The sequence below is a fragment of the Myotis myotis genome, unplaced genomic scaffold, assembly GCF_014108235.1.
Source record: "Myotis myotis isolate mMyoMyo1 unplaced genomic scaffold, mMyoMyo1.p scaffold_m19_p_2, whole genome shotgun sequence".
NCBI lineage: Eukaryota > Metazoa > Chordata > Mammalia > Chiroptera > Vespertilionidae > Myotis > Myotis myotis.
The window spans coordinates 140,115,542-140,140,396 of NW_023416324.1; the positions used below are offsets into that span (position 1 = coordinate 140,115,542).

At 37.6% G+C, this 24,855-nt stretch overlaps 1 protein-coding gene across 1 annotated transcript in view; it reads left to right on the forward strand.

Annotated features, from left to right (window-relative positions):
• The first annotated feature begins 1,071 nt into the window (after positions 1-1,071).
• Positions 1,072-24,855, forward strand: part of ZPLD1 (zona pellucida like domain containing 1) — a 45,836-nt gene continuing 22,052 nt past the window's right edge. The window contains exons 1-4 of the mRNA XM_036347576.1: positions 1,072-1,102; positions 4,087-4,203; positions 20,718-20,938; positions 23,633-23,814. Of these exons, the coding sequence (XP_036203469.1) occupies positions 1,084-1,102; positions 4,087-4,203; positions 20,718-20,938; positions 23,633-23,814 (539 nt within the window). The 5' untranslated portion in view covers positions 1,072-1,083. The remainder of the gene's footprint in view (positions 1,103-4,086; positions 4,204-20,717; positions 20,939-23,632; positions 23,815-24,855) is intronic.

The window sequence follows — 24,855 nt, forward strand, 5'->3', positions numbered from 1 at the left end:
CAGGGTGGGGGTCCTGCTTGGGTGCCTGGCCAGCCTGGTTGAGGCGATGATGGCTGTTTGTATCTGGTCACACCCCCTTCAGGGTGGGGGTCCCCACTGGGGTGCCTGGCCAGTCTGGGTGAGGGGCTGAGGGCCGTTTTCAGGCTGGCGGGTGACTGAAGCTCCCAACCACTCCTTTTTTCCGTGTTTTTTTTTTTTTAATTCTTGGATTTATGGCTGTCACTGGAGCTGAGAGCCAGCTTTAGCTGTGAGACCTTGCTGCTGAAAGCAGGTTTCTGGCTTTGTTTACTTTCTGTATTTGAAATTTTATTGCGACTCCAGCTCTGAGATCCCGGCTGACTGAAAACAGTTTCTGGGGTTTTGTTTAGCTTCTATATTTGTAACAATGTTTCTTAGCAGCTCAGAGCCCAGCAGTGGCAGGCGGGGAACGTTGGAGTCCTCCATCACTGTAGCAAGCAAGCCTCCTGTTCGTGTCTGTAGCCTGGCTGCCGGCCGCCAGCTTGGCTGGCAGTTTATTTGCATATTGCCCTGATTAGCCAATGGGAAGGGTAGCGGACGTATGGCTAATTACCATGTTTCTCTTTTGTTAGATAGGATTATCTATTTTCTAATTCTCTTTTGTTGATATTTTATAATTTGTCTGTGTTAGGCAGCCTTGTACACCTTGTTAGCACCACAATAGTGGATATTAAGTGGTTCCTGCACTTAGTTATGGTGGAGAAGAGGGGGAATGCTTCTGCTCTCGTTCTCTAACCAGAGTTTGCTGGAGCCACAGTGGAACAGCAGGCACCTCAAGCCACCCCACAACAGACCACAGAAATCAGATTCTACCTGTGACATGAAGCCCAACTAAGTTTTTTGAGCCAGATCAGGACTGGGGTACATTTGTCTAGAACTACACTTGCCCAGGAGCTAGGGAGTCCGAGCAACCAGCACATTATGCTTTGAGGAATGTAAAGAGTTTCAACATGCTACTTTCCTTTCTTCAAATCCCAAGTGATCCTATATCAGAAAAGAACTTCCGGAACTGTGGCAATGTAGCATCTCCAAGTTTGCTACTGTGAATTGATGCCCAGATTTTCTATGTTCAGGGGAAATGATGGAGATACGATTGGGAACAGGAAGTTTGCAAGTTAATAGTTCATCATTTTGTTTTAACTTGTATATGGGATATAAAGAGCCTCCCAAAGTCTTAAAAATACCATAAGTACTGCTGATGTTATAAGGGACCAAAATGTAGATGCTGCCTATATAAGACACGTGGGTGTCCTTTCAAAAATGCCCTCCTCAATATTTCTTAATACTAAAACACAGACCAGTGCAGATAACATTATAAATAGAATAATGTGATCCAACTTATCAGAACTGCCCCTAGTCTATGGACTCCTTTGTGTCGAGCAGTCTAGCTCCAGCGCATGTGACTTAGCCAAAGGATAACAGGCCCTGCCACCATCTCTTTCCATTGGATGCCCTTGTGCAGGTTACTACTTGCACATCAATGTGTGGTGGCCCTGAAACTAATATTTTAATACCTTCTGTATATCCAGACTGACTATGCTGTGTTCTGATCATCACCTTGATTTCTAAATGACGACTCTAGAGATTGACTGAAGGGGGATTTGAATCCATTTATTTGAATCTGCTTATTTCAAAATCAATGTATTTTCTGTTAAAGCAAGCTGCCTTCTACTGCTACCTTCCTTTCTTTAAGAATATTTATTAAGGGTTTTAATTTCCATGACAGTGCAGGAGGTCCTATTCATGGTGTGAAGGGGAGAGGCATACCTCTTTTGGACAACCTCAGATCAGATCTAAAGTGGTAAAGCTAAGCCTTATTATTACAGTCAGTAGACCCTTTCAAATAGCTTGAATTTCTCATCCATTTTTGATAAACACAGATGTGTCCAGTTTAGTCTATAGTAATAATTCTCACTCTTTTAATAATAAGGGCTTCTTTTTCCTTATTAAAAACATGTTTTCCCCTTATGCCCATATTATAAATACATCTGTTGAACATATTCCATTCACTACATAAGAATTTGTTTATTCATTTTCAGTTGAAAAGATAATATTAAAGAGTACATAATTAAAAAATCTAAAGAAAGCAACTGATGATAAATGGCAACCTCCCCCCAAAAAAAGAAACAAGCAAACAAAAAAAATTATTTAGTAACAGATATTTAGATAATTTGTGCAGTAAACTCTGTTATCAGAAAGACCTGAAGTTGAATTCCAGTTTCTCTATTTGTTCTCCATGTCATTTAAACTTCCTAAGATGTATTTTTATTTCTCTGTACCTGTATCATCCAATTATGATAAGGAATATGAATGAGATACTATAGGTAAATGGTCTGGTACACAGTGCCCTCTATGTGTACAGTGTGTACTCAGTAAATGTTATTTTTATCTGTTGAGAGACTATAAAAGCTAGGAAGCATTTCAGAATAATAAAATAACTCATTGTTGAAAACTCCTGACTCTGTGAATTCCTAAGAATGGAAGACATCTCTAAAGTGAAGACGACAGTGTGGGTGTAGAGTCTCAAGGGCACCTATCATGAGAAGGGAGGGGTAGGGCTGAGGTACACGTGTGTGAGGTGGAAGATACCATTCAGAGACAAGCTGCTCTTTTTACTTGTAGTCGTCCAAAGTCTCCAAAAGAGCAGGGAGGACTTAATCTAGCTGAAGGGTCTCCAGGAACTAGGCAATGACGGTGTAGGTGTGGCCAAGCGGGCCCACCATCTGGGTCAGTGATTGTGTGAGCCTTTTTAGGGACTGTCTTGGGGGAGCAGAACTAATCAGACATGTGGCTATTCTCCCAAAAGTCATTGGGTTTGTGCCTGACTGTTATGTTGTAATGATGAAGAAAGGAAGCTCCTGTTGAGTTAATATTTGTGCAGACTATTTTTGAGCGTAAACTCATGCCTTCATTTCCCACATCCTCGCCAAAGTGACGTTGCTCACCATGAACGTGTTATACGAAAATGATTATTCAAAACCAAGATGTGTTTCCTTCCTTTTGCTAAAGACTTGAGTAATTATCCAAGGGCAGATTTTAAGGACATCTAAAACATCATTTTCTCCCCCAAACCTCAAGCTTTTAAAGTGCACTCAATTATTTCAACCAACCATTTACAATTTTATTTTATTTTTGCTTTTTATGCATAAACCAAAACCACCAACCTAAAAGATTATTATTATTAATTTTTTTTTAGTGAACAGACTACACTCTATGAATAAGTTGGGCACTCCTGGAACATGTTTTAACTTTATCAGGCCAATAAAAAGACATTGAGAGGAAAACAATAATTAAATACCAGCCTGACTGGTGCTTAAGTATTAAAGTCAATATATGTTTGTTTATTTAATCCATATTGACAACTTAAAAATATCACCTTCCATTACTTTTTTTGCAAGAGTTCAAGGTTTTTGTATGTCTATAGTAATCCTTATTACCCACCAATGAGCAGCCATTGGAGGAACCATGGTGTTGTTCCACATAGAGTGCCTTTCTAGTCTCCCTTTTGCTTTATGCCTGTGTTTCCTGAGAAAATGAGATACAAACCAATGATTTGGAGAAGTAGTCTGGAATTTCTTTCTTGAGGGGAAATTTTTCCTGACATTATTTGGTGATTGAGAGTATTAGAATTCTCTGAGGATCGAGTATTAAGTGTTAAATTTCTCTGCCTTTATGTATATGGGTATTTTCAAGTGCAGAGTTTTCTCCAAATTGGTCAGTTTGCCTAACTATGTTGTTCTAATCTGCCAAATACTAAAATTTGAGTTCTTCCTATTTCTATTGAAGATTTTTTTTTTCTTTTACAAACGTTATAGCTCTTCTATGACAAAAGCCTGGCTTTGTCGCCCTTAGCAAACTGAAGCCAAAGGATGAAAATAATCTTGACGTATTGTAACCAAAGTCTCTGCCTTGTTGCTAATAATTATTTCTGATAATCTTTGGGCCTTTAATGACCTTTGCTTGCAGGAATATAGACTGCTTGCCGATCCAACGGTGAGTTAGATCAGCCCCAGTATTTCCAGCAAGTAAGAGTGAAGGCTGTTGGTAACATAATAGGTAACTCTTTTCTAGGTTTTGCAATGGAACAGATATGGCTGCTGTTGCTTCTAACAATAAGAGTACTTCCGGGGTCTGCTCAGTTCAATGGCTACAACTGTGACGCCAACCTCCACAGTAGGTTTCCTGGTAAGTCTGAGCCTAATCTTTTCTCTAATTACATCTGGAAAGAGTGATTATGTTTGGAAAGTAAATCATTTAAATACATATGAGAAATGGTGTGGGGACCCCTCTATGTTAAGTGGATATTAACAAATGGCAAATGACAAAAGACGTTTTTCTGGAGTTGTAAATTATATCCACATTAACATACAAAGTGTTCATCGTAGTTAATATCATTATTACAGCGGCTCACAGATGTGAAAAATATTGGCTAGTGGGTGATAAAATTGGGAAAGGCTAATTTTATTCCAAATTTGCCTAATTTATGCCTTTTTCCCCCTCATAAGTTAATTCAGACTCGCAAAACTGCTCATATATGCTAATAGATTTATTAGAAGTAACACTTAAGAAAATAATTGTGAAATATTATGCAATACTCAAAAAATACTATTTCAATAAAATGTTGGTCACCATTAAAATACAAGGCCAGTTTCAGGGTGCATTTCACAGCAACCCGTCAGTTTGGTGACAGATAGGAGATTTTGACCATATTGTTAAACATGTCTCTCAGGTTGCTCAAATCTGTACTCAATGAGATGTAAACCCAACAATTGATGTAAGTATTTGTCATTTCATATGAGATAAAGTTACAGAACCACAGTTCATCATTTTCAAATTAAAGGTTTGGCAATCTGAAACTACTTTTTCAAGTCTCCCATCCAAATTAAAATATCTTCTACCACATTTTACATTTTTCCACTCCTGTCATTACTCCTGTGTCCAGAGCAGGCTGGGGTAACAATACACGCGAACAGAGCAATCAGTAGGTTGTTACATAGTTGATCTGAGATTTCTAGTTTATGTGCAGAGAGGCAATCTGGCTTTCTCCAGAGAAAAGACCAGAGTGTGTGGGGATGTCTTCATGAGCTCAGACCTAGGATGCAGATGTTTGGCAGGTTAAGTAAAACATGGAGGTCAGGAAAGAGAATGTGTAAAGGTAAGCATGCAAAGGCCGGTTTGTTAATGGTTTTGAATACCAGAAATGATGTTTTGCTTTGGTTGGTTTGTTTTTACTTTTTTTATTATGGAAAATTTCAAATGTATACAAAAGTAGAAATTAATAAAAAGAGCACTTATATTGATTATCAGCTCCATCAGTTATCAAAATTTATGAATTTTGTTTTATCTTCCTTATCAATCCCATCTCTGGAATATTTTAAAATAAATTCATAACAAAGAATAATTTAAAAATCATTATACTTCATGTGCACATCTAATGAACTTAATAATTCCTTAATATTATCTAATACTTGGGCATTTTGTTTTTAAAACATCCACATTTATTAATATGTGTCTTAAGTCTAATTTCATTTATAACCATTCCTCTCTCTATCCTTTGCTTTTGTAAAATTCTATCTATCTCTTTAAGTAATTTGGTCATTTGTTTTGTAGGGTTCTGACACTCTGGATCTGGTTGACTGCTACTCTGATGTGTCATTTAATATGCTCCTCCTTTCCTGTATATCCTATAAACTAATTAGAGACTTGAGTAAAGTCAGGTTCATTTTTTTTTTTGACAAGAATATTTGGTGTGTTATCTGTGTAATAAAAGTGTTTGTCTTTATTTTATAGGCAGTGAAGAGTCATTTGGTCTTTTTAAACATGCCTTCCGATGAGTTTGAAAAGTCACATTTTGTTGTAAAAGCAGACACTGGGAAAAGTATAGACATAGACACACGTCAGGAGAGACTAGAGGCAGAGAGAAATAGAATGGAGGCCATGAGAAGGGAGCGTAGATATGGTGTGGTGGACTCCCACCAGCACTTAAGGACTGATTCCATTTGGGAGGTGAGAGAAGACTAGAGGATGTTTTGAACATGGATAACTTTATGTTGATACTGTTACCTGACAGCAAAAGTAGAGGGCACTTGCATATTTTAGAAAGAAATTTTGGGTTTGGAAAAAATGAACTTGAGGTGCTTTAAGAACTTAGAGTAGCAGCCTCTGTCCAGTAGTAGAAAATGTGGCCCTGGGTCTAAGGAGAGAGGTTGACACTGGAAACAGCTATGTGAGAGCTGAATCCCTGTGCAGCAAGTGAGCAAGAAATGCGGGAACAGGGAAACTAAAGTTATGAAAAAAGTTATGAAAATAGACTACTAGCTAAAATCAGTGGTTCTCAACCTTCTGGCCCTTTAAATACAGTTCCTCATGTTGTGACCCAACCATAAAATTATTTTCATTGCTACTTCATAACTGTAATGTTGCTACTGTTATGATCGTAATGTAAATATCTGATATGCAGGATGGTCTTAAGCGACCCCTGTGAAAGGGCTGTTCGACCACCAAAGGGGTCGCGACCCACAGGTTGAGAACCACTGATAGATAATTTTGGTGGTAAAGGAAAAGAAGAAGTAACTTAACTCAGCTATTTAAATGAGAAGAATTTTAGGATTAGAGGACTAGAGACAACTGAGTATACATGAGTAATAGGAAGGTACTCAGAGATTTGAAATAATTGAGATAACAAGGAAATAAAATGTGAAAGAGATTTAAGGTACAGGTGGAGGAGTTAACCTTGAAAAGTGGTAGCTGATTCTTTGATGTAGGAGCAAAGGAGAAATAAGACGCAGGCAGAGGAGTGAGAGATGCTAATTGTCTTTACCTCTGCAGTGAGGTCGGAGGCAGAGGCTCTCTTGAGAGTGAGGGGCCAGGGCCTTGGTCAGGGCCTGAGAAGGATGGTCAATGCTTTCTTACTCTGTTATGGATGAGAAAGAAAGCCCAAATGCAAAAAAGATTGCTTAGCAGAGAGGAGCTAGCTGCTGTTGTAGTATATTTGTAAAGGTAAATAAAATGTATAAATGAGCCATGGAGTGATTAGGACAGTAAAGGAAAGAATTTTTCATATGGTAAATTTTAAAAATTATGTTAAAACATCTATTTACAATGGTGCCCACTGACCACCTGCACCAGAATCACCTGGGCTAGCTGTTAAAGTCTGGACTCTACTACTTCACCCAAAATATGTAGTGGCAGAATCTCTAAGTATGGTGCTTGGAATCTGTATTTTAAATCCTGCAGATGAGTCAAGTACACATTTATGGTTAAGAACAACTGACAGAGTATATTCTATTATTCTCTCAAGTCCATTATTCTAATTATAAGCTCAGTCATGTGTTGGGGAAACAATTAAAAACAAAATCTCTCAATCCAGAAATCCTCTCCACAAAGACAGTGGAGATAAAAACACTTTTATCATTGAATAAACATTAAGCTAGAATGTGGTGCTCATCACAGGCAATCTACTAAGAGGCTGCAAAGACAGAAAGAAATCTCTCTCTTTTATTTAGCCAAGCAGATGCAGTCCATTACGGATATGTTTTCAAGATAAACAATAACAAGACCTGAAGTAGGAGGACTTGACACCACCATTTTTCACATATAGTTTATCCTAAAATTACTTGATAATTCTGTTAGCATATTGGCTTTAGCCAGAGGAAAAATAAAATTCTCATGTCTTTATGAAAGGAGGTACTTTTGCCAACTTGAAGCAAGGATCTCACTGAAGTTAGGCTCCCACCCTCCCACAGAGTGCTTTTATTTTTTTGCTATTTACATTTTCAAGAGATGCTTCCCAGGTTGAAAAAGACATTTCTAGGCTATAGAGCTGACAAAAGACCTGTCTAATTTTCCACAGGATTTATATACATTTCAAACAGAGGAGAAAGTACTTACTATTATGTTTTCTGATGTAAATTATCTAAAAGAGGGAGAAGTCCTTTCCTTTATGTTCAACAAGGATAATTAAGCCTCTTATTTTTAATTTCTGTTTGTCTTTATAAATATTAGCACTTTTAGTATTGTCTGGCTTAGACAACAAATATCCAAATTTTCTAAACACACACACACACACACACACACACACACACACACACACACACACACTGTTGCAATTTAAAATTTCTATTGAAAAAGAATTTGAAATCCAGATAAATCAGGAATTCCAGGAGAGGCCTTAAGTTTATGTGGGTACTTAAAGGCCCAGTGCACGAAAATTGTGCATGGGTAAGGTCCCTAAGCCTGGCCAGCGATCAGGACTGATCTGTGGGGTGACCTGCAGGGTGATCAGGGGGCCCCTACTGGCATCTGCCTTGGACGGCCTGGCACCTCCCGCTCACCGGCCCTGCCTCCCACCCCCCACCATCTTCAGTCACCTCCCATGGCTGTCCTGGGGCCTGTGGGCTAGGGGCAGCTCCTGTGTTGAACGTATGCCCCCTGGTGGTCAGTGCACATCATAGCAAACGGTCATTCCACTGGTTCTGCAGTTTGGTCGATTTGCATATTAGGCTTTTATTATATAGGATTATTTTCAAGTAAGTCTACTTTTGCAGATCATTTGCAAAAGATCAGAGTGAGCTAATAAAGCCTAGAGGTTAATTGCTTACTCCCCTCTTGACTCACTTTTCCATATCAAGATCACCCTTGATGTCATCAGGAGCTTCACAGGCAGCTCAGCTACTGAGCAGTGGGCTAGAATGAGAATAAGTCTGGTAAAGGAGAGGGGCTATCTAAATGCAAAGTAATGTTAATAATGAGAGTAATCATCTCACCCTACCTGACCTTTGTGTTTCATGGCATTAGAACTATTTTCTTTAATTTCCATGGCATTTTATCCTTGAGCCAAGGGAAATACCATGGTCTAATTCATTTCCAATTTAAAGGGATAACATTTAATTTTAAGGTGGTTAACTATTGGCTTTCTAAGCTAATAGCAGGGAATAGAGATATGACCAACTAACATTATAGTTGTGCTCTTCCCAGAATAAAATTCAAACCACAGTTGACTTTGAGGGTACCAAGGAATTATTTGACCATAGTGAAATACATAGATAATTGCATTTGACCTCTGTTACTGATGGGAACTAGCTCCTTTTGCAGGGAAGATGACAGTTTATAAGGGTTAATCTAGACTTTCAGATTTCTAAAGAAGTCTTTAATGATAAAGGCACAACCAAGGAGAGATTAAGTTTATGGCATCATAACCTTTGTGGCCTGACACTGTTTTATGGTGACTAACCAGTTATGGCAAACTGAATGTATATCAGTGTTACATAACCTATTATTAATAAGGAAGAAAACATATTGAATGCTAGGCACATTACATAATTCTCTCTTTTCTTTATTTTTTTTTATTGCTTAATGTATTACAAAGGGTATTACATATGTGTCCTTTTTTTCCCCCACCCTTGACAATCCCCTGGCCTCCCCTGCCCTCCAGTGTCTTATGTCCATTGGTTATGCTTACATGCATGCATACAAGTCCTTTGGTTGATCTCTTACCCCCATCCCTCCTGTCCCCCAACCCTCCTCAGCCTTCCCACTGCAGTTTGACAATCTGTTTGAGGCAGCTCTGCCTCTGTATCTATTATTGGCCTCTGTATCTATTATTGTTCAAAAGTTTATAATGGTCTCTATTATCCATGAATGAGTGAGATCATGTGGTATTTTTTCTTCATTGACTGGCTTATTTCACTTAGCATAATGCTCTCCAGTTCCATCCATGCCGTTGCAAATGGTAAGAGTTCCTTCTTTTTTACAGCAGCATAGTATTCCATCATGTAGATGTACCACAGTTTTCTAATCCATTCATCTACTGATGGGCACTTAGGCTGTTTCCAGGTCTTAGCTATGGTGAATTGTGCTGCTGTGAACATATGGGTGCATATATCCTTACTGATTGGTGTTTCTGGTTTCTTGGGATATATTCCTAGAAGTGGGATCACAGGGTCAAATGGGAGTTCCATTTTTAGTTTTTTGAGGAAACTCCATACTGTCTTCCATAGTGGCTGCTAACTTACACCATACACAAAAATAAACTCAAAATGTATAAAGGACTTAAATGTACAACGGGAAACCATAAAAATTCTAGAAGAATCCAAAGGCAACAAAATCTCAGACATATGCCGAAGCAATTTCTTCACTGATACAGCTCCTAGGGCACTTGAAACTAAAGAGAAAATGAACAAATGGGACTACATCAAAATAAGAAGCTTCTGCACAGCAAAAGAAACCATCAACAAAACAACAAGAAAACCCACTGTGTGGGAAAACATATTTGCCAATGTCATATCTGATAAGGACCTAATCGCCAAAATTTATAGGGAACTCATACAACTCAACAAAAGGAAGATAAACAATCCAATCAAAAAATGGGCAAAGGACCTAAATAGACACCTTTCAAAAGAGGACATTCAGAAAGCCAAGAGACATATGAAAACATGCCCAAAGTCACTAATCATCCGAGAGATGCAAATCAAAACAACAATGAGGTACCATCTTACACCTGTCAGACTGGCTATCTTCAACAAATCAACAAACGACAAGTGCTGGAGAGGATGTGGAGAAAAAGGAACACTCTCTTTAATTTTTTAAAACAAGCATACAACACCATTTTTTGAGAATTTTTAATGTTTTTTTGAGGAAAACTAATAACATATGCCAGGGAGCAAGATCTCAAATGCTTTAGAAAATAATAGCTTTGCAGTTTCTTTTATGCATTTGAAATTGAGGGAATGTCAGGAAAGTAAAACCATTTTTTATATATATATATATATATATATATATATATATATATATATTATTTCAGAGAGAAAGGAAGAGGGAGAAAGAGATAGAAACATCAATGATGAGAAAGAATCATTGATTGGCTACCTCCTGCATGCCCCCTACTGGGAATCAAGCCCACCAACTGGGCATATACCCTGACCTGGGATTGAACAGTGATCTCCTTGTTCATAGATCGATGCTCAACCACTGAGTCATGTCGGCTAGGAGCAAAAAAAAATTTTAATCCTTATTTTATGATGAGAAAATTGAAGAATAGAATTTGTCTAATGCTGCCAAGTTAGCAATTGACAAATAAAAAATTCAAAACTAAAAATTAGGACTTTTTCAATCAAACAATGATGCCTAAACATGAATTTTAAATACTAAGTTTAAACAACGATGTATACAAACAACCAAATAATCCAATTAAAGATGGGCTCCTAAATAGGTACGTGAAAATTATTGAACATCACTAAACATTGGGGAAATGCAAGTCAAAACCACAATGAGATATCATTTTATACTTGTTAGTATGGCTATCATAAAAAAGAGAAGAGATAGTAAATGCCAATAAGTATGTAAAGAAAGTTGGTATAGCTGCTATGGAAAACAGTATGGAAGTTTTTTAAAAAATTAAAAAATAGAACCACCATATTAGGTAGCAATTCTACTTCTGGGTGAATATTTGAAGGAAACAAAATCACTATGTAAAAGAGATATCTGCACCCTCATGTTTATTGCAGCATTATTTAAAATAATCAAGACATGGAAAAACCTAAGTGTGCATCAACAGATGAATGGATAAAGAAGTTGTGACATCTATCTATATCTATATCATCTATATCTATATCTATATCTATATCTATATCTATATCTATATCTATATCTATATCTATATCTATATCTATATCTATATTTCTATATCTATATCTACATCTATATCATCTATCTATATACGTACATACATACAATGGAATACTATTCAGCTATAAAAAAGAAGAAAATCCTGACATTTGTGACAACATAGATGAACTTGAGGGCATTGTGCTAAGTGAAATAAGTCAGACAGAGAAAAACAAACAGACAAATACTATATGATCTCACTTATGTGTGGAATCTTTAAAAAACACATAAAAAGACACTAGATTTGTGGTGGGAGTGGAGGGTGAGAGAATTGGATGAAGGGTGATTAAAAAGTACAAACTCCCAGTTACATAATAAATAAGTACTCAGGATGTAATGTACAACATAGTAATGATAGCTAAGTGAAATATAAAAGCTTTCATCACAAGGAAACAAACATTTAAATGAACACTAGTGTTCCACAGGAAATAAAAGAGAGAATCACCTATTTAATCAATATAATTCATGGGTGGGTCAAGCAAAATGAACTGTCCGGTTTTGTGTTAGGCTTTGCTTAACCTTTGCAATGTTCTGTACCCAAAAACAAAGTAGGAGCAAATACTGGAATAATTACCCTAGGGAATATGTTCTGGACCTCTGTGTAGATAAGAAAGAGCAGTCCTCCTGCCTTCTTCCTCCGTAGTGGTGTTTGGTCTCTTAGGTTGTGAAGAGGTTGCCTGCTTCCACTGTGCACCTGTGAGTGCAATTACTGCACCCGATGGGGCAGAAGATCTGATCCAGGCAGCGATTGCTGATCACATCCTGATTAATCTACAGTGATAAAGTGCAGTGGAGAGAGGAGCAATTAGTCAGCAAGTTCAGTGATTGAATAATTCGGTCCCTACCCTTCTTTACTTTAATAACAAAGTTCTTCAATGGATGAATTTTTCACTTACTCTGCTTGTAGAAGCAAAACCCATTTTTTTTTCTTCCTGAAAAAGATGACCAAACTCCTCCAGTTTGGGGAAGCCAGTGTGGGTATACATGTGCACAGTTTGCCTCAGTGTTCCTACAGCACTGAAAACAACAGCTTGCATTTGCTAACAGGAAACAGATGTGAAAAACTGAGATGGCAAGAAACCTGTTCAATATAGAGAGGAAACCTGAATTTCTAATCCACTTTAAATTCTTCATCAGCTGCTGGCATTTCATGTAGATGAAATATCAATACCCCTTCAGGATGTCTTGCTCTTTTAGCAACAAAACCTCAATATTGTATAAAAACTTAAGAGGAATAGTAACTTTAAAAAAAATGAGTTAAAGCAGCATACATAGTATCTGTTCTCTAAGCAGTTTTGTTTATGCAATGCCAAATATTGCTGCTCTCCTCTTACAGCAATAGAAACAGAAATGGTATATAAATTACTCTTTAATCTGCTTAAATTGTATACATTAGTTTTGGGATGTCTACCAGGAAGTAAATCGTTTCCAGGTGAGGTTTCTATGGCAATACAAAGTGATTCGCTCCAGCATACAAAAGGCTCCTCCTATTAGATTGGGGAGATTTTGGTTCATACTGTCAATTTTAAACCAATGCTACTATGAACTATGGATACAGGTGCAATCATATGTATGCGGATACCTGCATCTGAACTGCACAGAGCCTCACAATAGACTCACCTACCCTTCCCCCATGTCTCTGACCATAGTTTCAGAGAGTTCCCTGGGCATGGCTGCCCTTTGAAATGGACTATCTCCTTCCTTCCATTATTAAACTGCTATGGTTTGTTGAATGGAATAGAGGTAGGGGTAGGAGAAGACAAATCCTATTCCCAATTTTGTTTCATACATTGCCACTTGAGCACTAGAATGGACTTATTTGGGCTAAGTCTCACAACATTTTTCATGAATCTTTATTCACTGAGGTTCAAATCAGCTAGTTCCTCAGACAAGGAAGAAATTCAGGTGAAACACATCCATCTGCTTCAAGACTCATTCTCTCTTGTCTCTCTCCTGTCCCTTATACATATAAATTTCTCCCTTATAAGCATGTGAGTCATGCAGTTTTATAATAGATAATAGGTATTTGGTGGGAGTATTTAATCTCACTAGACAGAATCTACCTAAGGGTTAGCTTCTGCTTAGTCAAAATATATAGTTGTGATTAAGGAACTTAACTGGTTAAATAATAGACGGTACTTTGGCCTTACCTGGGAGCCTGTGAAGAATGCACCAATCAGGCCCCACACAGATCTACTGAATCAGAATCTGCATTTTATTTTATTTTTTTAAAGTATATTTTATTGATTTTTTTACAGAGAGGAAGGGAGAGGGATAGAGAGTTAGAAACATTGATGAGAGATAAACATCTATCAGCTGCCTCCTACACACCTCCTACTGGGGATGTGCCCGCAAGCAAGGTACATGCCCTTGACCGGAATCGAACCTGGGACCTTTCAATCTGCAGGCCGACGCTCTATCCATTGAGCCAAACCGGTTAGGGCCAGAATCTGCATTTTAATAAGACTCTAGTAATACATATGCACAGTAACATATAAAAAAGTGCCAGTTAGGCATGGTACTCATAATGATTTGTTAGCTCTGTGTTACAATATAGCCACGGTACTCATGTCAGTCTCAGAGGCTGTCATGCACTTGCTTGCTACTAATGACAATATGGATTAACAAAACTATCACTATTAAGGGGAAATGATTAAAAAAAACTCATTAATAATGAGGGAAGATAATTAGTCTCTAAGATTAATGCATTTAAAAAAGGTTAAGTAATTAAACAAATAATTAAAATCCATTATATTCATATTATTTAATGGGTTGAATTTTCTTAATTAGAAGTCCAGAATGTACCTGACATTAAGGATTTGAATTTTCATCTAAAACCCTGAAAACAGGAATCATCTCAGGCAGTTGGCAGCATAGAGATAGGAAATACGAGTTATAGATGGATAGTCTAGACAAATCCCTATTAATTGTGCACATTTTTTGTCTGTGGATCTTAGGACTTAATATTAAAAAGTCAGAAAGCATGCATGCTCTTTGTGAAAGAATTGAATCAAGTATATTTTAATAAACATTTGCTGGGTATTTCTTAGGCACTCTGGGGAAACTCGGAGCTTTCAATGAGTTCATAACTTAGCGAGAAAGTAAATATTCATTCCTAGATATAATATAAGCAATATAGTAGACTCACAGCTAAAGTGATATGGAGAATCATTATGTTCCATCAGGGAAATGAGGGAAAGTCGCATTAAAGGACAGTGTAGATACAATTTTTTTGTTCTCAGTCTATTTCTCTTCTTATCTAAGTGCTCTCTTGGGCAGTTCATTGATTGTTATTGCTTATTATTGACATCTTGAGTATTTGGTGATTCTTAATTTTATATTTTTTACTCTGTTCTATTATCCAAATATTAGACTCATATTTCCTACTACCTGTGGTATATTTCTGCTTGAATGTCCCATATGTACCCCAACATCTCAAAAACTGAGCTTATCTTTTTCCTTCTTGTTTTCCTTACTTCAGGAAATAATCCACTCAGTCATGAAAGCTAGAAACCTGAGTATCATTTTGACATCCCTTTTTCTTAATGCCATCATTTATTCAACTTTTTATAAAATTTAGCCAGTTAGAACTATTTTATTTTTTCCCCAACAATTCTTTCCAAATGCCTCTGTTCTACCAAACATGGTTGTATATAACATGGTATACAGACCTCTATTGTATTATTATCAGGCTGCATTATAATCGTCTGGCTTTCTTCTATCTCCTTTACTCAACCATAAGCTCTGTGCAGTAAAGGAACCTTGTTAATGTCTTTATCTTCAGAGTCCAGCACAGAGACTGATACATAATATGTAAAAAGTACATACTTTGCTTGAATTTGTTGTTGGCATGAAGTAGCATGTAGTTTAGATCTTGAAATAAGTAGAACTTAATTAAAGGGGTGGCACTGATTTTGTGTTTTCAACTCCTCTTCCTGTGCAGCCCATCCTTTTTTTAATATTATGCATTGACCCCCAAGATTGATTTTTATACAGATTTTTACATTTTTATATAATTGGTGAAGGAACATTTTGAGTCACTGCACTGCAGTGCTAACTATAAGCCGATGGCCAAATTTGGGGGTGTTACCATGTTTGTTTGTATTGCAGAATATGTGTGTGTAAATTATTTGAATAATTACAATGATCTGCACTCTTATTATTCCAGGTAATAATAAAAAATGTTAAAATAAATATTCTGACACTAGTGAAAGAAAATGTTCTCAAACTTAAAAGTATTGACATGAGTTGAAAGTCATTCAATCTATCACCAGCTAGGAATACTTAGCCTCATTCAGATGCTATTAGTTTTAAGCCAGTTGAATATGCAATTGTTGAGAAAAAAAAAACAAAGTCAGATATACTTATTAGATATGTGAATGATATGCTGCAAATATATTGTCAGTAATTATGTCTAAAAGGAAAAGTATAATTAGGTGATCTAGGAATGGAACTTTATTGTGGATAAAGAAGTAGAGTGATATTTTTAAAAATCTTTATTGTTGAGAGTATTATAGATGTCCCCTCTTTTTCCTCCAAAAATTGGATCCATACCCTCTTAACTCCCATTTACATGGCAACCATATTCTATGAACCCCTAATCAGAACACCTTTTTATACATAATAGGTAGATGGTTGACAGTGTGACAGTATATTTAAAATGTAATAATTTTAGATAATCTGAGACAAATACATTGCCTGATTCATAGGTGAGAGGAGTGCAGAACATTTCTTTAACCTGAATTCAATTAAATACTGTATTTTTAAAATTTCTATGAAAAGGTTGGCTTGGATAAATATCAAGGGAAAAAATGCCATTTTGGCAACATAATGGCATATAAATTCTGTAAGCAGGACTGCCATCGAAGACATATTTGGTATCTTTAAACACAAAACACTAAAAATCCAACATCTAAAGGCATTTATTCATTGATTTTGTTGTTGTTGTTGTTTAATATTGGGTTGTTTAATATTCAAGTACTGTCCCAAGGGATGTCACAATTCAGGCCAGGGATTAAACAATAAGAAGGCTTAAAAATGTAATTATTGAGAGAGACTGTTATTCAGTATCTCAAAAACAATTATCTGCCTTTGTCAGAAATTGCCCATTGGAGACTTGAAGTAACTCCCCCCTACCCAGAGCCTCACAAATGGACAAATTGTGCCGAATGGATGTCTTTAGTATCTACAATCAGAAAAAAAAAAAATGTGTTCCTTGGGAGAGGCAGCGAAAAGTCTTTAGAAAACTGGGTTAGGATGGATTTGAACAGATCTCTTTTCTTACACTGCAAAAAGCCTTCAGTTTGTTGTCATATCTCCATGTGGGATCAGCCTGTATGTAGCAAATTCAGTTCCATTGCAGGGGCTACACCTCTTCAGTGACAAAGCAGAAAAGAGAAGGGAGCTCTACATCTGGACAAAGTAATCACCGCCATTTGTAAAGCTATTGTAAACATCAATGAATTCCTCTGAAGCAAAGGTGATAAAGCTCAAGTCTTCAGTTGGTTTAAGCTAAGAAGAATGGTATTTCTCTTTTGTAACATTTAATGATATGTATTCACTTAGATACATTTATGACATGCCAAATAATTCAATGATGCTTGCTCTCTATTTCCCTGGGCATAAAGGGTTTTTAGTGAACCCTCCAGTAGATGAGAATTTGATGGGACATTCAGGTAGACATTGTGTTATTTTACAGAGTCCGTTTTCTACATAAATGTTTCTGGTGATCTAGCCTGCAGGCTGGCCACTTGCTCTCATTCCCTGCCATTTCTTCCTTTGCATTTTAAATCCTAATGAAAACTGAACTCTCCAGCTCCCAACCAGAGCATGTTAAACACTTGTGTCATTATTTACACTGTCCCCTCCATGTTATACATTTTTCACTCTGTGCAGCTAACTCCTATTGATATGTCAACATTCAGCTCAATGCCATCTTCTCTAGGAGGCGGCTTCTAACCAGTGGGTCTGGGTGAGGCTCACTTTCTACTCCCCCCCCCCCCCCCGCCACCACCTCTCTGCCCAATCCTTTGGATGCTCCCCTTATGGACTGTGATCCACTTGACAACAAGGGCCACTGCTTTGTAAGTCCTTAGTGCGGTCTGTGGCTCCAGCACTGTGTGTAATTGATTAATTAATTCATTGAACACTCATTGGAGTACATTAATGAATATCATAGTTTCCTGCTTTCCAGGACTTTCAGTTTAATGAAAAGACAAACATACGATGCATATATGATTCTAAGGCAATATAACAGCTTACAACAGAGTGGAATAAATTAGATTGGAAATCATGGATGTCTTTGGGAAAAAGACAATGAAATCTGAGACCTGAAGAAAGAATAGGAGTTTCTCAGACAAAGGCTGGGGTTAGGAGGAGAATCCCAAGCAGAGGAGAGAACACATACAGAAGACCTTGTGTATGAAACCTGTATTAGGGCTTTAAAAAGGCTTGATGTAGGTAATCAAGGAATACTTCACATACAATACCATACAGTTCTCAAGGCACATCTTGAAATTTTAACATGAACATATGCTCATGCAATCACTACCCAGGTTAAAATAGAGAACATTTGCATCACCCCTTAAATTTTTTCTTGTGTCTTCTATTCTAGGCAGCTCCACTCCAGGAGGTAACCACTATTCTGGCTTCTATCACTCTTAGTAATGCTTTTAAATAATTGAGAGAAGTTCAGTGAAACAAGTGTAGGGAACAAGGGGAATAGTAAAGAGAGGGGAATGCAGAGGCAGGTGGGTGGCAGAACATAAGATCACGGAGAGGCTTGAGAACCAGGTTCAAGATGTGAACCTTTGACCTAAGTGAGTAAGCTATGGAAGACCTGAGCAGAGGTGAGATGATTGGATTCATGTATTAATGGCTGTGTTAATGAGAGGAGTTAAGAGTGGAAATAAAGGGACCAGATAGTGAGTTGATGTAATATTCCAGGGGGTAAGGTAATGGTAGCAAGGGCCAAGGAATATCCTGAGGATGGAGGAAAATCAATAGATTGAAGATACATTTTGAAGTTAGTAGGCATTCACTAAACCTTTGTTATAATCAACTCTATTCTTTAGTAAAGAGCATTATTTAAAAGCCATGTTGGCATTTAAACAGTTAATGTTGCTGAAGGCTAATAAAGATGCTGTCTCAACTGAGAGTTGTAATTATTTTTTCTATGTTAATAAAGTGTACTTCATAATGAATTCATTTTCCTTTTCTACCTACAAGGGGAATATTGCTTGGAATTTTCCATAATAACTAGCTGAATATTGCCTTTTGGACATGAAAATAAGATTTTCTTTGTTTTGTAAAGAGTTTAAAATTATTATCAAACCTAGGAGTTTCCATATTGACTTATTCAGATGCTCAAAATACGATTCACATTGCCAGCAAAGAAATATGCCATTGAACACCTTTACCCTTATATTAGAATTGAAGTATTTAAGGAAATTAATTCTATGCCAAAAAATCCCTGAATAACATTTATCTTTTCTTAGGTGAACATCCTATCATTTAACAAAAATATTTTTAACTTACTTGTTTTCTTTTTTTGAGCAATCAATTGCATTTCTCCAGAGCCTATTCTGATTTTGTTTGTGTTCACAGTCTGAAAACTTGATGCATGCTTTGGATTCTTTATCAAAGTGTAAAATAGAGTGTTAAAAAGTGGCAAGGTTACTGCATTAATTTCCTAGAGCTGCCATAATGAAATGCCACAAGTGGGGTCATTAAAACATTGGAAGTGTATTGTCTCACAATTCTGGAAGCCAGAAGTCCAAAATCAAGGTGTTAGCAGAGCTTTGCTTCCTCTGAGATTCTGAATATAATCCTTCCTTTCCTCTTCCTAGCTTTTGGTGGTGGTTTGTTGGCAATCTTTGGCACATTGGCTTATGGAAGCCAATTCTCTGTCTTCACATGATGTTCCCTCTGTATTTCTATCTCTTCACATGGCATTCCTTAGGACACCAATCATATTGGATTAGAGATCCCCCTACTCCAGTAATACCTTAGCTAAACTACTTATATCTGAATAACCCCCTTTCAAAACAAGGTCACAATCTGAGGTACTAGGGCTTAGGGCATCCTTGTACCCCTTTTTTTTTCTGGATGGAGGGCACAATTCAACTTTTAACAGTTACCAAAACCAATAAAAGTAAATGCCTTTGCTTCTGGCAAATTACCTTGCAGGAAACCTCTTCATTTTCTACATATATTTTCTTCATTACAAGTAGAAAAATAACTAGAGATATGAAAAGCATGTGTGTGTGTGTGTGTGTGTGTGTGTGTGTGTGTGTGTGTGTGTACCTCTACAAAACTAGAATGGATCTCATCACTGCTAACCCACAGTCATGGAAAACTGCAAATTGTGTTTAACATTTCCATACCTAGTTTCTTTTATTGAGGCATAGTGATTGGCAAATTTTCTTTGACTAGGCTATGCATTTCTTTGCTATATCAGAACACTATTTTTTCATTTTATTTCGCTATTGGGATTTAATATAGGTAAAACAAAATGGAATTCTAATGGATGGCTTTTGTTTCTACATCCTGGATAACATAGGTTACAACATATCAAAGTGCTCAACAATTTTGGTTTAGGATGGATTTTAACTGTTTCTTCCTTATGATGGGAACATGCATCATGTGGTGAGCCTCACTATTCTAGACAGGAGATCTGAATAATTCAGTTACTTTAGTTCTGGATTTCCTCAGTAACCTGATTTTTTTTCTACTAAATTCTCTAATCATTTGATATCACTCAACCAACATTTAATGCACATCTTCTATGAGGGAAGCAGAGATGAACTAATCTCTATACTTACACATCGCTCCCTGAATAACTAAATCAAAGATTGTTTTTCCTGGCTGCTTTTCTTCTATACCTTTCCCATTGGATTATGGTGTATTCAAATACAGGAATGAGTTAAACAGATTGAGAGGGCAAATAAATACATCAGGGAATGTTAAAGTCATTCTTGTATCCTCTACTGTGCTTTTATGACTTATATTTGTTTTTTTATGTATTTTTATTTCAGCTGAAAGAGACATCAGTGTCTACTGTGGGGTGCAGGCCATTACAATGAAGATTAATTTTTGCACAGTACTTTTCTCCGGTTATTCTGAAACAGATCTTGCCCTGAACGGAAGGCATGGGGATTCCCACTGCAGGGGGTTCATCAATAACAACACCTTTCCTGCTGTGGTTATTTTCATCATCAATCTCAGCACCTTGGAGGGCTGTGGCAATAACTTAGTGGTAAGATTCGTGTAAAATAGTGTTCTAGGTTTGAGGTCATAACTGAAAAAAAAAATCCCATTCCATGAAATAACCAGAAGTTCAATCTATCTTTCAAGAGAAAATTCCAATAAAACTGAACAAATCACTTTCCCTTGCCTGCTTGAGGCATCTGATCCCAAACATACAATTTTATTTTTCAAAAATGGTTTTCTTTATTGTAGCCGGGCAGTTGTGGGCCGGAGATGGGCTGTGCTACTCTTAGCAACATTATTTTGTGTGAGTGACATTGATGAATATTTCTCTCCAGTTTGTCATTAGCTACATTCCTCATGCTTTTTATGGAAGCTTCTTATCATTCAGAAATTATTTGTTCCAGTGAATTTGGCAATGAATCCCTTGGCCTATTGCTTCTTAGTGACCTCATTCAGAAAGAAAGATGAAGGATAGAAGGGAATTTTTAGAATTGTCTAAGTTTTTTTGTTTGACAATGAATAATTCACACCAATGTTTTGTAAAAGAGGGCTGTCAGCATATCCAGTGTGAAATTCTTCATTGTGTGGGACTGTCCTTTGAATTTCATAATGCCTATCATTCCCAATCTTACCCATGAAATCCCAGTTGCACTCTTTCTAGTCATTGAGAATATCAAAACATCACTTCAAATATCTCCACCGAGAATAAGAACTACTAGTATGAGTCTATGCTATCCCTTTACTTATTCATGCATTGAACACCAAAAATAGAATTGAATAAACCATTGATTCTCCTGGAATTAAAATTAATTGAAGTAAAAATGTTATGATCTGGGGAGAGTTACACTGAGATTCATTTTGTACTGTTTTTTTTTTTTTCATTTTGCTTATTTAAATAAAATATTATCGATAAATCCTAGCAAAGACAAAAATGAACTATGATGAGCAAGGTCACTTAGCCTAGTGAAGAAAGAGAAATTGGCTTTTCCTCTTCATAAATTATTGTTTGGGATTACGGGGGAGGCTTGTGTATTCTGAGGGTAGTTTCTAAGACTTGGTGAGAGAGGGCGACAGGAAAAAGAGAGTCCTTTATCTTTTCCCTGGGGTCAGTTAGAATATTGTGCCCATGACCATCCTAAGCCTGCAGCTTGAGTATTGTTGACTCTTTATTAAAAACATTTATTCATCTCTCTGAGTTGTGTGCAGAGAGGTTATGAAGTGGCCTAAGGGGCAGTAGTGCAGGTTGATTATTACATGTCTGTTTCCTGGTGGCGAGAGCAAGCCCATGTGGAGAGCAGCAGCCATGTCTCTATCCCCTACCACACCCCAAGGCCTTCCTTCATTAAGCTTTCTTCTCTGGATTGGTCTCGCCCTGCTGCCTACAAAACAATTCAGTTGGAATTCCAGGCAAAACATGTGTGTGTGTGTTTCACAGATGGAACTGGTATGTTTAGCGAGGGGTCAGATAAGTGGTGAGAAGAGAGGAAAATTTGCTTATTTTCTGTTTTTGTCTTTGATGTTACCAGCGTGGGAGTCTATTCCAAGGATAGTCCTTTATGGGAAAAATTAACTAGACTAGTAATTACTTGAATTTGAATCAAAGTGTTCATAATGATTCTGGCTCTGTTCATGAATTATTAGCACATTAGCTTTGCCCATGTGCTCCTAGGTTCATGTATACCTAAAGTTTATTCTGTTGCCCAAAATTAAGTACTACTGGTCTCCATAATATCTGCTAAAAATACTTATTGAGTGTCATATAGGTATTTGACATAGTGAAAGAGGCTGCATTCCTCTAAGGCATTAGGAAGGTCAAGAACATTACCTTATTAAGATTATTCTTAATATGGTATGGCAGTTCTTAAATTTTAGTGGGATTGGAAAATACAGTGAAAGCTCATCAGTCCCAGGAAAATACACACATGGCCTATACTTTTGGGAGTTCATGATCCCCCTGAAACCCATGTATGAACTATTGCCCTGGAAGGAGATAGAATCTGTATGTACCACAGAGGAAGACTGGCTGAGAAGATTGACACTCAGAACATTTGTGACCTTACATTATTTCTTTAGAATTTATCTTGGGGGCCCCAAGATGCCAGCCTCACTGTGCTATGCTGAAGATGTGAAGGTGAACAAGGGCGTATGACTATAGCCTCCTGCCAAGTCAGGAGGCTGCTCATGCACTGTGACCACTGCTATGATGGAGACAGGCATTGCATGTGCTGTGGTGGGGGTGGGGGTGTCAGAAGTTTCCTAGGGAAGATGAGATGCAGGGCAGGATTAGGATGTGTCATGGTGAAGTAGGGAAAGAGGAGGCAGAAGAGTCCACACAAAGCCCTGAGCAATAAGGGCCTATGGGGCTGGGGCATTACTATTAACCAAGAGTGGGAGCCAGGAGACATGAAGCTAAAGTGGAAAACAAGATCAGATTAATAGGGATCTTTTAAACCATGCCACAGAATTTGGAATTGTCATGAACATTTTCAACATTTCCAATTACTTGTTATAGCACTATGAACATATAATTTCTTCTTTATTTATGAACTGTCTTTGGTGGTAAATACAAAGTTTCATTTAGTTCAGACACATATAATCACTTCAAGATAGCATTATGTTTGTTTAATTTCAAATCATGATATGTTATAGTTGAAAGAGACCCTAATAATGATCTGGTCTAATGTTTTATTTTGCATATGAAATGCTGTGATTTATATATAGCTATTTACCATCCCAACAGGTATCCACCGTTCCTGGAGTCAGTGCTTATGGAAACACAACTTCAGTACAAATAGGAAATATTTCAGGTTACATTGATACTCCAGATCCACCAACAATCATCAGCTATCTACCTGGGCTTCTTTACAAATTTAGTTGTAGTTATCCATTGGAATATCTGGTTAATAATACACAGCTTGCTTCGTAAGTTCCATTTTATTCTTGGTGTCTCATATTGCCTTTATGTTCGAGTCCTTTTTTATCCTTAAAGGAATTATAAAGATTTATAAGGATTTATTTAGATGAATTATTAGCACAATCATTAGCACAACATTGTTTGTTGAGAGTAGCCAAACTAATGTAATGGAAACCCTATTAAGCCCTATTAGGTCTTATCTATCTATAATCTATCTAAATTGTTATGGTCCATATCAAAAGCTCAAGAGATAAAATATATATTATATGTTTATATACTTACTAGAGGCCTGGTGCACGAAATTCGGGGATCAGGCCTAAACTGGCAGTCGGATATCCCTTTCGCAGTCCTGGACCACTGGCTCCTAATCTTTCACCTGCCTGCCTGCCTGGTCACCCTTAACTGACACCCCTGCTGGTCTGATCGCCCCTCACTGCCCCCCCCTGCTGGCCTGGTTGCCCCTAACTGCCCTCTTCCTGACAACCTGGCCACTCCTAACTGTCCCCCCTGCCAGCCTGGTCACCCCTTACTGCCTCCCCTGTTGGCCTGGTTGCCCCCAACTGCCCCCCCTCTGATGTCCTGGTTGCCACCAATTGCACCCTCCCCCCACCAGCCTGGTTGCCTCTAACTGCCCCTTAACCAGTCTGCTCGCCTCTGACTGCCCCCCCTACCAGCCTGGTCACCCCCAACTGCCCCCCCCCCACCAGCCTGGTCACCCCTCATGGCCCCCTGCTGGCCTGGTTGCCCCATGCAGCCTGCTTGTTCAGTCATTTGGTCATCCATCACCAACCCCCCTGCTGGCCTGGTCATAGGAAGCCAACTTGTGAGGGCATGAGGGTTAATTTGCATATTACCTCTTTATTATGTAGGATTATATATATTTCCCTCCAAATTAAACCTCAAACTAATCAGGTGTCTGCCTCAGGTTCTCCTTGCACCCTTCAAAATAGCCCAAGAACCTAAAAACCCTGAGTGCTTGTACAGTCCAGAAGGACCTGTCATATTTCTAGTGTGTAGAACATTCAGTAATTACCTTGTTGGGTTTGTGT